Raw genomic sequence first — 16,510 nt, 5'->3', positions numbered from 1 at the left:
ACCCTGACGCAGGCCGCCTGGGGCCCCGACGGCCTCAGGAGGGCCAGTGGGCAGGTGCCCAGCTGCCTGTGGCCTGGAAGCAGCCTGACCCCTGCTGCTGCTCCCCCACCCCTGCCTGCCTCAGTGGCCCTGGGCCAGCAGCACACACTTCCCTGGGCGGTCAGGCTGCTCAGGTCACTGTGGCCCCGGGGGACAGAGGGACCTGAGGGGCTCCTGGACCCATATCCCTTGCCCTTTGTGTCGTTGTTCCCCCGGGGCTGGAGGACCAGGACTCGGCTGCAGGCAGCCACGGAACAGGACGCGTGCTCTGGCCGAGCTGCCCTGGCCCTGACCCGGCTCTGAGGGCCTCCCGAGCCCGCTGCCCGTCTGCTTGGTCTGCTCACCCGGGGCGGGGTCGGGAGGGGCCTTCTCCGTCCTCGAGATGGCTGACTCAGAGCTCTTCCCTGTGCAGAACAGGGGTCTGTCCGGGCCGGTGCTTTGCTCCAACTTGTTCAGAAGCGGACCCAGGCTCAGGGGCAGGCAGGCCTTCGTGCATGTCCTGGGGTGGGGCTCTGCCGCTGGGTGGCCTCGAGCAAGTTCCTGGGCCTCGGCACCCGTGTGTCAGTGGAGGGGACGGCCCTCCTCTGTGGCGTGCTCCAGAGAGCAGCATGCAGCGTGTGGGCGCGAGGAGTAGGCTCCGTGTCCGCGGGAAGGCTGCGTGCGCTTAGGGGCATCTGCTCCCCGGCTGCAGCCCCAGAAGCCAAGACCACCGGTCAGAGCAGCAGCCACCACCAGTACACAGCACGGCTGGGCCACCAGCCTCCACTGTGGGCCTGTGGTGGCCGAGGCAGGTCCTTGTGCTCCCATAGCCAGCCACTGTCCTCCATCACAGCCACCCCTGCTGTGCCTCCAAGATGGACAGACCCCAGACCCTGCGGGACCTCTGCAGGGGTTGCTCTGGCCACGGTCGGTGCTCCTGGGACATACTGTGTGCCCCCCCACAGTCCCCAGACCCACATCATGTGTCCCCATTGTCCTCAAGGCCACACTCAGTGCGTCCCACCCTGTCCCCAGGTCCACACTCTGTGCCCCCCCCCCACTCACTGCCCCTTACACTCTGTCCCCCACATGTCCCTACGCTGTCCCCAGGCCCCGCCTGCAGGGACCTGTTCATCTGCTCACTGTGGCCCGCCCCCAGACCCACTTCCTGAGGACCCACCACTGTTGGGGCTCCCAGCTGAGCACAGCAAGCTCCGTCCCTGTCCCGGCACAGTTTCTAGGACAGAGGGGGCTCAGTGAGACCCCCAGGGCTGGTAGGGGCTGTGGGAGCACAGGAGGGCTACAGTAGTTAAGAGGGCCTGGGGGGACAGGAGGAGGGACAGGGGAGGCCTGTGCGGGAGGAGCAGGCCGGGAGCACCACGCCCTGCAGCACGGGGCTTTCTGAGGACCCAGAGACCAGCTGGCTTCCCCGGAACCGTGCACCTGTGAAACCCTGTGTCCCAGCAGAAGCGTGGGCTCTGAGGGACAGCTGGGCGGGCACTCCCTAAGAGCCTTGTCCCCCGGCCACCTCTGCCATCCGTCCTTTGGTTCCTGGGGTCCTGGCCAATTCCAGTCCTGCTCTTCCTGCCACAGCAGGTCCTCTTCTCCAAGGCCTGAGACAGCCCCAGGTCCCACCCCACCCTCTGCCCCTGCTCTGCCCTCTGCCAGCCACCCCTGTCTACCTCGGCTCCCCTCCGTCACCCCGGGCTCCTACTCCTGCCCACCCTTCCATCCTCCCCGGGTGCCCAGCCTGCCCACCTCGGCTCCCCTCCGTCCCCCGGGTGCCCAGCCTGCCCACCTCGGCTCCCCTCCGTCCCCCGGGGTGCCCAGCCTGCCCACCTCGGCTCCCCTCCGTCCCCCGGGGTGCCCAGCCTGCCACCTCGGCTCCCCTCCATCCCCCAGGGCAGCCAGCCCTGCCCACCTCGGCTCCCCTCCGTCCCCCGGGCGCCCAGCTCTCCACGCCCTCTTTCCCTAGCATGGGGCTAGCTCAGCCGTTCCCCCAGGCAGTCCTCCTGGACCTGCCCGTCCAGGCCTCGGCTTGGTTGCTTGGCCTTGCAGGTCTCGCCCGGGTCTCTGGGTCCCCAGAGCAGAGTCCCTGTGACCCGCCCTCCCCTTCCCTGCTGACTGGTGTGTCCCCTCTCTTGCCAGAGGACTCCGGGTCGGAAACGAGCGCACAAGGGCTCCTTCAAGGATGGTAAGAGGCCCCGAGGCCGCTGGGGGCTGGGCCCTACCGGCTGGATCCAGACTCACTGGGGCTTTCCTGGGCCGGGTCGGGTGGCTCTGGTTTGATGGCTCAGAGGGGGCACCAGGCCAGGGACGGAGGTTCCAGGGCTGATGTGACTGTGCCACCTGATGGATCCACAAAGTCCTGAGGACAGGACAGACTGCCCCACACTCACCCAAGCACCCCACCCAGCCAAATCAGAGGGCACCAGCCCTGCCAGGCACAGACTGCCCGCTGTGCTCTGCCTGGGATCTGTGAGGTCTGAGGGCGGCCTGGTGGGTGTCAGGGCTAAGGAGGGGGGTGATGGCTGGTGCTTTGCCTGCGCTGCTGAGAGAGTGAGGCCCAGCAAAGACAGGGGCCTCGGAGCCCCAGGCCCAGCCTCTGCTGAGAGGTCCCAAGGCCCAGTGGCCCCCCAGGAATTCCACCCCCAACCCTGGAAGCTTTGTGGATGGCCATAGCCTGGGAGTAAGGACCCGGACCTCCTGTGTGATCCCCTTGGGAAAGATTGTCCCCAGGAGAGCAGCAGCAGTGCCCGGGCCTCAGGGCGAGTTGATGGCAGCAGCCTGAGCTGGGAAACAGCCTGGCCGTTGGGCATGCGGTGTAGACAGGCGCTGGGAACAGCACCTAGCACCCCAGGCCCAGCCTGCCCCCAGGCCAGGCCCCTCAGACCCTGCAGAGCTCCGATTTGTCAGCTGGCCCCTGGCCCAGAGGTGCCACATTCCACACCAGGCTGCCACCTGCCTCCAGGGCCGTCCCCCTAGGCATGGGAGCCAGCTGGCCAGAGGGAAGCCTGTCTTGAGAGCCCGCACTGCCTGATGCTCTCAGGGGAGCTGGGGGGTCCAGGGGAGGGCTTGGCCTGCTCCGAGCCCCCAGGCATGGGGGTAACTCTGCTCCCCTCTCCAGACCCCGGGTTTTACCAGGAGATCCGGGAGCGGGGTCTGAACACCACCCACGAGTCTGACGATGATCTCCTGGATGAACCCTCCAGCCCTGGGGGAACCCAGAAGGTGGACACCACCATCGTGGTCAAGAGTTACCGGCCTGCCCAGATCACCTGGAGCCAGCTCCCAGAGGTAGGGCCAGGGCGGGCCGAGGCGAGCCGGGTGGCTGCAGGAGGTCCCCTGGCATTTCCCACTCCAGCCAGGACGGCCAGGTCTTCACAGGGAGGTGGGGCAGGTCCCCTGCTGTGCCAGGCTCACCTGGGGTCTCTGGAGCCTTGAGCTGTCCTTTCCATGAGGGCACCTTGGGGGTGGTCACTGGGGGAAGAAAGCACTTGGGGACACGTGAGCTTATCTTCTGTCATCATGCGTGAGGGGGGCATCCTGCTTAGGCTGACCTGTGGGGCACTGTGGGTACAGGGGCCCGTCCTGCTGGGAGAGCCCTCCAGGGCTGAGTAAGGAAGTGGCTAGGGACGGGGCAGCCAGGGCCGGGAGCAGGCCAGGCCACCCCCTCCCACATCCGACGTCCCTGCTCCGCGGGGCCCTGGGCTCATTGGAGAGCAGGCCCAGGAAGTGGTCTTGATGCATGAGGGGTGCTGGGGGCACAGCTGGCCGCTGTGGACAGGCTCATGAGCCTTGTCCCCCAGGGCTATGGGTGTGGTGGCAGTGGGAGGGGTGGGCCTGGCTTCCCTTCCCCTCAGAACAGTGGGCTCTCTGTTTGCCGTCTGGGGGACCTTCCACGCCTGCTATGGGACCCCCTGGGGGGCCCAGCAGAGGGCAAGGCAGGGCCCTCCCCACCCCCGCAGACGGAAAGGTCCCAAAGTGCGTGTTTACTGCCTGGTGGGAGTTGAGCTTGGCCCCCCCTGGGTGGGAGCACAGCCGGATACCCAGACCAGGCTGGGCAGGAGGTGGCCTCTGCCCAGCCCCGAGGGAGGAGGGTCCAATCAGGGCGGCCCTGGTCCTGAGAGGCAGCACCTCAGGCCGTGTGGCAGGCCACCTGTCCTGGCATGCTCGTAGGGACAGGGTGTGCCGTGACTTGAGGGAGCCACACTCCAGCCAAGGCAGCTGGAGCCGTGGCCCTGAGGGTGGAGCACTCCTGTGGCCCCACCTCAGTGTCGCGGCCTTCGCGGGGCTGGCCCCTCCCCTGGGCTCTGCCCCTCTCCCCAGCTCAGGTGCTTAGGAGAAGCCTGCCCGTTTGGCCATCCCCCTGGTGATCCCGGTTTCTCTCAGGGGCTGTGCCTGCCCCAGGACGGTGTCCAGAAAGGAAGAGGGGGTGAGGGGCTTGCTCGGCTCTGAGCTGGGCACAGGTGGCTGCGGGTGTTTCGGTGGGGTGACCGTCCCAGCGCCCACTCTCCCCTGGCTGTGGTCCAGGGCAAGGACAGAGTGGGGACTTTGGCTCCAGCCTCCAGGAGGTGCAGTCTTGCTCCCCACGCTGTGCCCCCCCAGGTGGTGGAGTCGGGCCTGCTGGACAGCCTGTCCACAGAGGAGCGCAAAAGGCAGGAGGTAAGGCAGAGGGTGCTGCCCACCCCCTGTGGGCCACCCAACTCCCTGGGGAGAGCCACGGAGATGTTCACCCCCATGGGCCACCTCCAGGCCAGGCACGGTCAGCCCCTCAGGTCAGCTCATGGGTCCTCGGGCTTGGACGAGGATGGGAGCCCTGGCCTGTTTCACGTAGCTCACAAGTGGCCGCACCAGAAGGCAGACCCGGGGAAGTCCCTCGCAGCTTGGGAAGGCTGTCCTGACAGCCCTGTCCAGCGTGTCACCCAGGGGCCCCGCCCCACCTGCCCCTCCTCCACCCCCGTCCTCAGTGGCACACTCCTCCAGGCGGGCAGCTCACCGTCCACCCCCCCCCACAGGCCATCTTCGAGATCCTCACGTCCGAGTTCTCCTACCTGCACAGCCTGGGCATCCTGGTGGCCGAGTTCCTGCAGTCCAAGGAGCTGCGGGCGACCATGACCCAGACCGAGCACCACCACCTCTTCTCCAACATCCTGGACGTGCTGGCCGCCAGCCAGAAGTGAGACCTCGCTCGGCCGCCCACACGCCCAGGTCCCTGGGAAGGCCACCTTGCCCTAGCCGTCATCACTGTGAGGCGGTTGAAACCTGGCCTGTGACCCTGGGGCAGTTTGAGCAGCCACTGGCTGGTAGAGCTGAAGCCCGTGGGCCCGTGAGGCCCCTGCGAGCTGACCACGGGGACAGCAGGGTGCTGGGAGTCCTAGACTCACACCAGCTGGGGCACCCCTAGGGCACAGCCTGGGCCCACGCCGTGCCAGTTCCCATGCGTGCTGGGCTCGGAAGGCCTCGCGAGAGCGTGTGCCAGAGGTCTGCGCGCCACAGGCAGCAGTGCCCGTGGTGCCCGGCCTCCGGCAGCCTCGAGTTGCAGCCCCAGGTCGGGTTCTGTCCAGGAGTGTCTGGTGGCCAGGCTGGGCTCTGGTTGCAAGGCCTGGGCAGGGAGGGCCAGCTGTGCAGGCTCAGGTCCATGAGGGGGTGTGTGTGTAACTACATGGAACCCCTCAGAGGCCGGCCCAGCCCTGTGCCCCAGGAGACCCTGGGCCTCCTCCCACTCTCTGCCCTCAGGCTGGTTGACCTGGTGGGTGGGTGGTCAGGTGAGCCCTCGGGTTGTGTGGTTCCAGCTGGGCCCTTGGAAATGGCTGCTGGCTCCTTCAAGTCAGAGCCAGCCTGGACTTCCCGAGCCCCACGCAGAGCCTGCTGCCTGGGGCCACCCTCCCCCACAAGAAGTTTCAGGGGGTCAGAGAGCAGGGAACTGGCCTGTCCCTGGAGACAGGGACTTCCTGTAGAGCGTCCGTGACTGCTGTGGGAACCTCCAACCCCAACTCGACAGAGGGGGAGGGAGGCTCTCTGGGTGGCAGCTGACCCCCACCCCCACGCAGACTCCTGTCCCCCAGGGCAGCCCTCTCTGTGTGAGGCAGCATCCTGTTTACTTCTGGCCTCTGAAGGGCTTTGGACTGGCCATTCCTGGGATGGAACTCCCTGGCCACCTCCCCCGGCCACTCACAGTAGCCTCCCCTGGAATTCAGCACTATTTGGGGTCAGTGTCTGATGGCCGTATCTCCCAGACCTCGCTGAAGCATCCCAGCTGACTGGCCCGCCTCACCCAGGCAGCAGGGCTCCTCAGGGTCACCATCCGCTCACCTGGGGCCATCTGCTCCTGACCCACTGTCCTGTCTGCCCGGCCTCCCTGGGCAAGGCCTCCTGAGGGTTCCTGCTCATGGGAAGTGAGGTCCCTGTGTGAGTGGAGGGTCTGGCTGGCCACATTCAAGCCAGGAGGGGGCTTCTCAGATGAACAGAGGTCTGGTGGGGACAGCACAGCCCACCTCCTTGGCCAGGGCATGGAGTGGTGGACAGGGCTCGGGCTCTGGCACCGTGAAGGCCCCACACACCAGGCAGCCATCACAGGTCCAGCCGAACCCAGGGTGGGACAGGGGCCTACTGACAGCAGATTAGCTCAGCTTCATTACCCTGGGCCAGGGTCTGCCTCATGGAGGAGGTCAGGGGCTGGTGGTCACTTCCAAGGAATCTTTCAAGAGCCCAGGTGTGCCCCCTGCTCTGCCCTGGGCTGCCCACTCAGAACATGGTGTCCATGAAGGTGGACCGTTTCGGAAGCCTGAGGCACACACCCCCAAGCGGCCTCCAGCCAAGTTGGGGAGGTTGGCTGGCGGAGCTGCCCTGATGTAGGACCTGTCCCTGGGGGGAGTGGCCTGCCTTGTCCCTCCAGGCTCCAGGTGCAGCCCCTCTGTGTGCTCAGGGGCCTGGGCGCTGTGTCTGTCACTTATCCCCAGGGGCAGGCCCAGGGCTGCAGTGCTCAGGGAGCGCCCCAGGGAGGCCTGTGAGGAGCTGGTGTGTCCTGGGCTCCTCGGCCCGTCAGGCTTGGGATCCGGCCTGCTGAGCAGCATGCGTGTGTGTGCACCTCTGTGTGCCTGTGCTCGTCCGTGTTACGTGTGTTCACGGGGCCCTTCGCCCTGCCTCCCTCTGAAGGTTCTTCGAGGCCCTGGAGCAGCGACATCAGGCACAGGTGTGTGTGGAGGACATCAGTGACATCCTGGAGGAGCACGCCGAGCGGCACTTCCACCCCTACGTCGCCTACTGCTCCAACGAGGTCTACCAGCAGCGCACCCTGCAGAGGCTGACGTGAGTGGCCGCCCCATCTGTACAGACCGCCAGGCTCCTGCCGGCCCCTGGAGGGACAGCTGTGTCCTCTGTTGCAGAAGCCGCAACAGCTCCTTCCGCGAGGTCCTGCGGGAGATCGAGAAGAAGCCTGCGTGCGGGGGCCTGCCCATGATCTCCTTCCTCATCCTCCCCATGCAGAGGGTGACCCGGCTGCCACTCCTGACGGACGTGAGTATGCAGCCAGGCCAGCTGGCGGGGAGATGGCCTGGGCACAGCCGTCCCCTGGCCCGTGGGAACCCACCCAACACCCCTCCTCCACACTTGGTGGTCTGCATGAATGGGTCAGTTATGACGGCGGTTACCAGGTGGTGGGAACCATCAGGGTCACCTGCGGTCGGCACCCTGATCGCCACCACCCAGAGAGCACACATGTGCCACCTGCTGCACGAGGACCCAGCTGAGCCTCAGCGGCTGCACACGGAGTGCTCTGAGGTGTCCTCACTGAGGCGTGGCACCTCAGACTCTTGGGCCCCTGGACGTGTAAAACAGGGCCTCCGGGGGCTGCTCCCCAGGCCAGGGGGAGAGGGCCTCGGGTGGGAAGGGGTGGTGTGAGGTTCCACTCCCGTCCCATCAGCCTGGTTTGCTGAGCCCCAGGGCCTGAGCTCACCTGGGGGCTGCGTACCTCGGTAGGGACCCTGGGGAGCCCTCGACCTCCCTGCAGCCCACCCAGGCTCTGGAATAGGGGAGCCCTCCCTTCTTGCAGACCCCCAGAAGGGCCCTAGCATCTGGTGTCTTCCTCAGACGCTGTGCCTCAAGACCCAAGGCCACCCTGAAAGATACAAAGCCGCCAGCCGGGCACTGAAGGCCATCAGCAAGGTGAGGGGTCAGGGCCCCACCTGGTGGCACAGACCCTGGGGCAGCGTGGGGGGGTGGGGGTCCTCCGTCCCGAGCTCTTCACAGTACTGTGGAGACACTGAGGCCTGGGGCCAGGGGACTTGCCCAGTCAGTGAGACCCCAAGATGAACCAGGCCCACCCAGCGCCACCAGAAGGGGAGGGCGGGCCTCGAGAGCCGCAGAGCCAGGCGTGGAGGGCAGGCTGGCTCCACCTGCTGACCGCCGGCCTCGCCTGCAGCTGGTGAGGCAGTGCAACGAGGGGGCCCACACCATGCAGCGCACGGAGCAGATGTACACGCTGCACACGCAGCTGGACTTCAGCAAGGTCAAGGTAGGGGCTGCCCCAGATGCCTCAGACCCCTGTGCACCCCAGGCCCCTCTCCCTGCTGCTGTCCGCCTGGGGTCAGGGGTCCAACCTGTGGGGCCTGAGCTGGAGAGAAGCCTTGGGGGCCTGTGCCCGTCCCTGTCCCTGGGGCAGTTTCCCTGTGGGAGCTTGTTACCACCCCTCAGCTCGCAGCACTCCTCGGAGGCCGAGTGGGCAGAGGGCAGGCCCAGCCCTCAGGGAACTGACCTAGGCAGTGGGCAACAGGCCTGGCCTATGGCTGTTCCTGGGCCAGGGCTCCCTGCTGGACACACTGAGGACAAAGGGGCAGGAGTGGCCAGAGGCCAGCCCAGACCTGTTTCCCATGGGGCTTGCATTCTGGGGAGGGGGCAGATATCACCATCCCGGGCCTGGACAGCCTCCCCAGGAGGCAGGACTCAGATCCAGGCCTCCACAGACCACCCCTGAGCACCCACAGCTGGCCTCACCCCTGTATTGCCCAGGCTCAGCAGCCACCTCCCAGAGTGGACCTGTGTGGGCCTCTGGTCCTGGTGTTCTGTCCACTTGGCACCCCTTTGTCCTTTCAGAGGTGCCCTAGTTTGGGTGATAAGTCACAGGCCCCCCAGGTCAGGACCATGCGGTGGAGCCTCAGAGGTGCTGACCAGGGCAGCAGGCTCCTGGGGTGGTTGGGGTGGACTCTGTGGAGGAGGCGTCCGGTGACGCTGCCCTTCATGTGCTCAGCTCCTGATCCCGTCACGTTTGGGCCACGGCACACCCAGCCTCAGCCAGGTCCTGGTCCCAGGCCTGGCTGACCCCGAGTGGGGCTCTACCCCAGCCTGGTCTTGAAGCCAGCACTGCCCTGGGCCTGGGTTGGGGAGGGCAGGTTGGTCCAGGTAGGGGACGCATGGCCAAGGCCCAGAGGTGGGAGTCGCTGGCACTTCTTTGGGTGTCCAGGGGGAGAACATTTGGATAGGGGGTGGGAGCCAGCCCAGGAGCAGGGCTCCCAGCCCAGCAGAACCCCATCTTCCTGCCCCCTCTTATTTGGGTCCTTTGGTCCCCATCCCTCTCCACCAACTTGGCCCCAGGGTGGGAGGGAGCTCTGTTGCTGAGTCAAGGTCAGCACCAGATACTAGCATGTGGCCATCCCAAGCTGGCCCCCGACCAGGCCTCGTTCCAGGGGCCCAGCGTCTGTGTAAATGCCATCAGCTTTGCCCCTCCCGGATGAGGTGGTGTGCGCCCTCCCTGGGACTGGTCTCTGTCCCCAGTGCAGGCTGAACATTGAGCCAGTGCCCAATGGGCATGACTGGAGGTGGCATGGGGCCGTCCTGGGCTGTGGGCAGGGTCAGAGCCCAGGGCCCAGCGCAGCACCTGTTGGTCAACTGGGCAGCACTTATCCGAGGCCCAGGGACCTCTCGCCCCAGCCTGCCCAGCCTCCACGGGGCAGCCAGCTGGACAGCCGGATTGCCCCCCATGCCACACTACCCGTCGGTCCCCCCAGGGGCCTTGTTCATCTGTCCTCTGTCCTGTCTGTCCCTAGTCCCTCCCCCTGATCTCCGCCTCCCGCTGGCTGCTGAAGCGCGGGGAGCTGTTCCTGGTGGAGGAAACGGGGCTTTTCAGGAAGCTCGCCAGCCGGCCAACGTGCTACCTGTTCCTGTTCAGCGACGTCCTGGTGGTCACCAAGAAGAAGAGGTGGGCCTGGCCATGAGCCTTGGGTGTCGGGAACGGCAGGGGTGAGAGGACCAAGAAGAGGGGGGGCCAGGAAGGACGGGGGCAGCCGAGCCCCCAGGCTCGAGGCTCAGCACTGCGGCACGCGAGGTGGGGTGGCCCTTGGCTCCTCCAGCCTGGGTGGCTGCCCCGGGCAGGGCTCCAAGGCTGCGGCCTCTCGGCTCAAGGGAGGGAGGGAGCCCCCAGGAGTGTCCGTGGGAGCCCAGCCCAGCTGTTGCAGGGCAGCCCTGACTGCCCGTGTCCCACAGCGAGGACAGCTACGTGGTCCAGGATTATGCCCAGATGGACCACATCCAGGTCAGGAAGCTGGAGCCCTCGGAGGCCTCTCTGCCGGGGGGTGGCAATCGCAGCTCCTCCGTGCCGCACCCCTTCCAGGTGACCCTGCTGCGCAACAGTGAGGGCCGCCAGGAGCAGATCCTGCTGTCCTCGGACTCCGCGTAAGACTGGGGCTTCCTGGGGAGGGGCGGCCTAAGGTCCACACCTGTAGGCGTTGCCACGGGTGCAGAACCCTGGACAAACTCACAGCCCGCCACGCGGTGCTTGTGTTCCCCAGAGGGCACCTCAGCAGATAGAGGACTGAACTGTCCAGTGGCCAGGAGGAGGAGTGTATGAGGGTAAAGCAGGCAGGGTGGGGTGTGGGTGGGGTTGGTGAGGAGGCCTCACTTTTGACACAGTGACCCCAGGAGAGGAGCAGGGAGTGCTCAGTCGGGGGCATGGCTGTGCGAAGGCCCTGAGGCAGGAGCACCCTGCCGTGGAGCAGTGAGGTGGATGGCCGGAGGCTGGAGCTGGGGACAGTGGGGCAGGTCAGCCGCAGGGGTGCTGGCGCCACCTGGGGGCTCACGGCATCCCCCGGAAGGGAGGAAGCAGGGCCTCACTCTTGCTCTGTGGCCCCCAGGAGTGACCGGGCCCGGTGGATCACAGCGCTTAGCTACAAGGAGAAACAGTGGCAGGGCCTGACCAACAAAGGAGGTGAGGAGGCCTGCAGACGCGGCCCCAGGGAGGGAGCGGCCCACAGGAGAGGCCCTGTCCAGCCCGGGGTGCACACCACACCCGCCCCGGCCGCGTGCCCAGGCCGGTCTGCATGTGCACGTGCGTGTGCGCGTACCTGAGCGCACGGGCCCGCTGTCTTCGCTTCGCCCCTTCAGAGGCCTTGGCCTGCCCCATAGCTGGGAGCACAGGCCACACGGCAGGCAGCACCCAGCTCTGGCCCTGCCCTGTCCCCGAGGGGAAGGAGGGCCTTCTGCCCATGCTGGGTGCTTTCACCTTGAAGGCAGGGTCCTGTTCTGCAGCCTCTGGAGGGCCTGTGTTGGCCTGAGGGACACTGCCCTGTCCGTGTGCTGGGACCCCCTGTGGCCTGAGGGACACTGCCCTGTCCGTGTGCTGGGACCCCCTGTGCTCTGTAGACGGGGTCTGTGGAGGCAGTCGGCGGGGTGGAGGGACCCTGCTGCCTCAGGCTGCACAGAGCTCCTGGCTGCGCCTCGCCTGGACTTCTGATGGCCAATGCCCCTCTCCACCAGAGCTGCCCCAGGTGGAGGTCACCAAGGCCTACTTTGCGAAGGAGGCGGACGAAATCACACTGCAGCAGGCAGATGTGGTCCTGGTCATGGAGGAGGAAGCCGGTGAGCACGGGTGGGCGGGGGCCAGGCGGGCGTGGAGCAGGCTGGGTGGCAGGATGACGTGTGCTCAGGGCCTGCTCAGGGCCTGCTGCCTCCTCCCTCGAGCATCTCGTCAACGGGAGGACTGTTCGTCCCTAAGTCACAGGATCAAAAGCAAGCTCTTGAACACTCTGTGCCCTAGGTGGGGAGAGGCTCTGCTCTCCTAGGGGTCCCTACTCAGCTGGGCCCGAGTGTGCCTACAGAGTGGGACAAGCACAGCCCTGACGTCCCTCTTAATGGGCGGCCTGGGGGTGGTCAGTGCCCAGCACTGCCCAGGCTCGGGGAGTGCCCACGGCCCGCCTCTCAGTGCCCACTCTCTCTGTCAGGGTGGCTCTTTGGAGAGAGGCTGCGGGATGGAGAGACGGGCTGGTTCCCTGAGGACTTTGCCCGCTGCATCACCAGCCGTGTGGCCGTGGAGGACAACGTGCGCAGGATGGAGCGGCTGCGGGTGGAGACCGACGTGTAGGCAGCCCCCTGCAGCCCCCTGTGGCCCAGAGCCAGCTGTGGCTTCTAGTCCCAGCCAGAACATGGCCCTGGCTCCAGAGAGCCTGGTGGGACACTTCAAGGCCCCACATGCTCCCGGCTGAGACCCTGCCTGAGGATCCCACCCTCCAAGGAAGAGCCTGGGGGCAGCATCACGCCCCCAGCCCCTGGCCACCTGCCACCCACCTGCCGGGCACCCGCTGGGCAGCCACGCCCAGGCTCAGTGATAGAGATGACTGAGGGCCACTACCTGCCCACGCCCCTCCTGTCCCTGGTGAGTCAGGAAGGCCTGAGTGCTGAGGGGCCCTGTCCTGAGAGGCGGCTGCCAGCAGGAGGAGACCTAAGGGCCAGCAGGAATACTGTGACTTTGAGGTTTAAGATGACAATAAAGTGTTTCTTCAGAACTTGGATTTCTGCAGTGAATCCGAGTCCAGGCGAAGGTCACGTTTGTCCTGGTGAAATTCTGAAAGTGCTGTGGGTTGGGGCTGGCCCCCGAGTGAGGTCCCCCGTGCTCATCCTTGGCTCTGGCCCTTGTCCACCAGCTGGAGTGTCCTGGGCAAGGCCTGTGGCGAGGGTCCAGGGGGTGTTGACAACAGGGCCTTGCAGGGCCCATCCTGGCCACTGGGGGGTGGTGTGAGCACCCGGATTCCAAGGGATCCCCTCTGGGGTCCTGCAGTGAAGGCAGCCCCTTCCTCACGCATCCCCCAGCCCTCTGGGAGCCCTCTGGGACAGAGGTAGGAGAGGCCCCAGAGCCGACCCGGGCTGGCCAGGTGGGAGGACGGTCCAGCTCTGTGGGAAGCCCGCGCTGGCCCTCCTGCATCCTGTGCTGACGCCCTTGCCTTTGTGGACCTGGGTGCTGCTGCTGTGGGGTGGGGGCCCCAGCACACGCTGGGAGTCTGCCCTGACCCTGCACCTGCAGAGGCCCACCCACATGAAGGTCGGGTGCATCTTCTCTGGGTACGAACCAGCAACAGTGATGGAGCCACGTGCAGGTCCTTCAGGCCCCGGGGCAGCCCAGGAGGGGTGGGCACAGCCTGTGGGAGGGCACTGAGTCAGGGAGCTGCCGCACCAGGAGGGAGAGCTGGCTCCTCTCTGTGGTCTTCGTGGCCTCTGGCAGCTGGAAGGGCCGAGTCCAGGTTCAGCACAAGTAGGACCGTCCTGGGCAGGGACTGTGGTCAGTGGCTGCACTGCACGAGGAGGTGGGCAGGTCTTGGAGAGAGAGGCCAGGTCTGGGGGTGACCCACTGGAGAGAGGCCCCGCTGCCCCTGCTCCTGGACATGTGGGCACATCAAGCCTCGTCCCTGGCTGCGGCTTGAGCCGGGTGGCCTCTTCTCTTTCCTGCAGCTGCTGTGGGACAAGCAGGCTGACCAGGCGTGTGTGTGTTGAGTGCTCACGTGCCGTGGCCTGCCCTACTCAGGAGCACGGGCCTCGTCTTCATGGCAACCCAACTGCCCCGCAGTCCTCCTGCCAGTCCTCACCACTGAGCCCCAAGGATCAGGGTCCAGGAGGGGCAGGCGGGCCTAGCACTTGACTCCCCCAACCACGGTTCAGCCAGCAGAGCAAAGTGGCCACAGGCTGGGGCTCTGCCTCTGAAGCCGGTCCTTGCTTGTGGTTAGGGCAGTACGGCTTCATCAGCAGGGGAAGGACAGCCCTGGGCTGGAGGGTGGCTGGGGCCACCTCGGTCCAGCCCAAGCCAGGTCTGCTCAGGATCGGCCACCCTCCCTAGCAGTGAGGAAGGACAGGGTCTGGGCTGTCAGCAAGGCAGGCCCAGCCGGGCCCCGCCAGTCCCAGTCCACAGCCGAGACAGCCTGACGGAGCGTGGTCCCCCGCTGAGAACCCTCGGCCTCAGCCCACCCATTGTGTCAGGTACTCCCCTCCCGATAATGGGGGTCCTGTGGAGGACCCTGCCACACCACCTGGCCGGGGGGCAGCTGGCACCCAGGGCAGGCCTGCCTAGCCACCCTTCCTCCTGTCCAGATGCGTGACGCAGGGAGGCCCTTGCCTGCATGGAATCCCCACTGCACTCGGGGAAACGGAGACCCCAAATCTCTCTACCCACTCCTGGGGTCACTGGGCTTACAGAGGACCCTCAAGGCTTTTAATGACACCAGCCATCTCCAGCAAGACCTGTGCTCAGGACGGGCGGAGTGGGACCAGGCAGTGCCTGGTGTGCCAGCCTGGGGCCACATGGGCCCTGCGTCTGCAGGGAGTGGGGACAAGGGCTGTGGTCCATCTCAGCAAACATCAGTGTCCAGCCCAGCCAGTGAGGACCCCTCCCAGGCCCCAGGGTGCCCCGCCCTGTGTGCCCTTGTGGGCCTGGCTCCCGTGGAGGAGGCCTGCCCGTCTTGGCCCCACTGTGGGACCCCTGGTGCTGCTCTGCACCTCTGGCTCACTGGTTCCAGCCCCTCCCTCTCCTGCCAGCCACACAGTGTACCCTTGGGCGCCCCTGCTGGCTAACAGAGGTATTGCTGGCCGGACCCTGGGACACCAGGCCCAGCAGAGGTCTGGTGGTAGCAAGACTGTCCCACCCCACACACTGCTGGCATGTCCGTGAACCCTGCTCATGTCCTCATCTCTGCCTGCCAACCCACTCGACATCAGACCTGGACCACTTTAGACATGGCAGAGGCTTCCCCAGAGCCATGTGCACTCCACGGCCGGGCCTTTGATTCAACAGATTGGAATGTCAGGTGCAAGGACTGGGAGGTCCCCTCTGTCACATCACAGTTGTCCCTTGTTTATGTATATATATGCTTCTGTTTAGGTCTTTAAAAACTCAGAGTAGAAATCCTTGTGCCAGACTCATGCCCACGTACGTGTGGGTTTGTTGCCATGGTGATAGTGTCTCAAACTGCTTCCTATTTGGCTATGGCTAATGTTGAAGGGCTGGTGACTTCTGTAGGCTTTATAATTTATATGACACATGGCTTTATTGCCAACCTTGGTGAATCATTAACTGCAGCCCTCGGCTGGTGCTTTTCTAGATAATCCAACCCCCTGAAAATCACAGCAAGTTTGTCTCACGGCAGACCCTGGCACCTAGTGCTCACCGGACAGCACTGTCGGGGCCTCTGAGCTCTGGGGGCTGCAGGCACTGTTTTCCAACTCTTGGTCCAGCTCCAGGGTGTCCAGCAGGGAGCTGGCAAGACCCCGCGTTCTAGTGGGGAAGGTGGGAGGTGGGAGCTGAGCAGAAGCCGTGGTGGTCACGCGGTAGGTGTGGGAGGCCCTTGGGTGGCAGGAAGTGGACAGACCCAGATTCATTTGTGGCTCCACTAACCATGACCCTGGTACTTGGCCACCACCATCAATGCCCCTTCTATACCCGGTTTCCCGAGAGCTGGCATCCGAACGCCTCCGGCCTGACTTCTCCCCTTGCCGGTGCTCTTCCATTAGACCAGGAGGACATTAGCTGTTTTTGTTTGTTTGTTTGATGGTGCCGAGGACAGAGCCCTGGGCCTCACGCAGCCTGGGCCAGCGCTCTGCACTGAGCCACGCCTGCCAGCCCAGACGTTAGTTCTGAACCCTGTTATTTGGGTAGCTCATGCTCACTTGGGAGTTCGTTTCCCTATTTCATGCCGACCTGGTTTTAGCCATCAGTATCCACCCCAGGCCAGGGAAGCCACTTTTCCTCTATTTAAAGTCCCCGGAACAAGTCACATTAGACAAGTCCACGGTGTCTTCAGAGCCTGGCCCCCCGTGCCAGCATCTGCATCAGGCACGACCGGGGCCACAGCGAGGGTGTGGACCTTCCTGGCCACTTGAGTTCACTCTGGGGCTGGTGTGGCCCTGCTGGTTCTCCTGTTTGCCCCTTTCCTGTTTTAAAGACTCTTGATCTTTTTTTATGTTTCGCTCTCTACCACAGGTGGGTTCATTCTCCCTTCTTCTTCTGTATTGTTTTTCTTGTTTCATGTTCAAAATCATCAGTCTTCTACGCTTTTTTTTCTTATTAGTCTTCAAAGAAGGAAAGTTTGGTTTTCTTAAATGTTCCACTTCAATCCATGCTGAGTACAAGGTTCACAGGAGTGAGTGTGAATGTGTGTGACACATGAATAAAACGCACCTGGGGACGCACTTAGCTTACTCAGGTTCGACCCTCGCCGTCTGATTTGCCTAAACTCTTGGT

General features: G+C 65.0%; 1 protein-coding gene across 5 annotated transcripts in view; it reads left to right on the top strand.

Moving 5' to 3' along the window:
- Positions 1-12,791, top strand: part of Arhgef16 (Rho guanine nucleotide exchange factor 16) — a 20,745-nt gene extending 7,954 nt beyond the window's left edge. For 4 of the 5 annotated variants that reach the window (XM_048783770.1, XM_048783771.1, XM_048783768.1 and 1 more), the window contains 14 exons: positions 2,167-2,212; positions 3,146-3,315; positions 4,627-4,683; positions 5,037-5,197; positions 7,177-7,329; positions 7,407-7,536; positions 8,110-8,184; positions 8,441-8,533; positions 10,062-10,213; positions 10,498-10,686; positions 10,924-11,052; positions 11,145-11,218; positions 11,767-11,868; positions 12,231-12,791. In XM_048783770.1, the coding sequence (XP_048639727.1) occupies positions 2,167-2,212; positions 3,146-3,315; positions 4,627-4,683; positions 5,037-5,197; positions 7,177-7,329; positions 7,407-7,536; positions 8,110-8,184; positions 8,441-8,533; positions 10,062-10,213; positions 10,498-10,686; positions 10,924-11,052; positions 11,145-11,218; positions 11,767-11,868; positions 12,231-12,370 (1,671 nt within the window). In that variant the 3' untranslated portion in view covers positions 12,371-12,791. The remainder of the gene's footprint in view (positions 1-2,166; positions 2,213-3,145; positions 3,316-4,626; positions 4,684-5,036; positions 5,198-7,176; positions 7,330-7,406; positions 7,537-8,109; positions 8,185-8,440; positions 8,534-10,061; positions 10,214-10,497; positions 10,687-10,923; positions 11,053-11,144; positions 11,219-11,766; positions 11,869-12,230) is intronic. The other variant, XM_015501484.2, reaches the window with a different exon arrangement.
- The last annotated feature ends 3,719 nt before the right edge of the window (positions 12,792-16,510 follow it).

The sequence above is a fragment of the Marmota marmota genome, unplaced genomic scaffold (genome assembly GCF_001458135.2).
Source record: "Marmota marmota marmota unplaced genomic scaffold, marMar, whole genome shotgun sequence".
NCBI classification, from domain to species: domain Eukaryota; kingdom Metazoa; phylum Chordata; class Mammalia; order Rodentia; family Sciuridae; genus Marmota; species Marmota marmota.
This window is presented reverse-complemented; position numbering and strand designations above follow the sequence as displayed.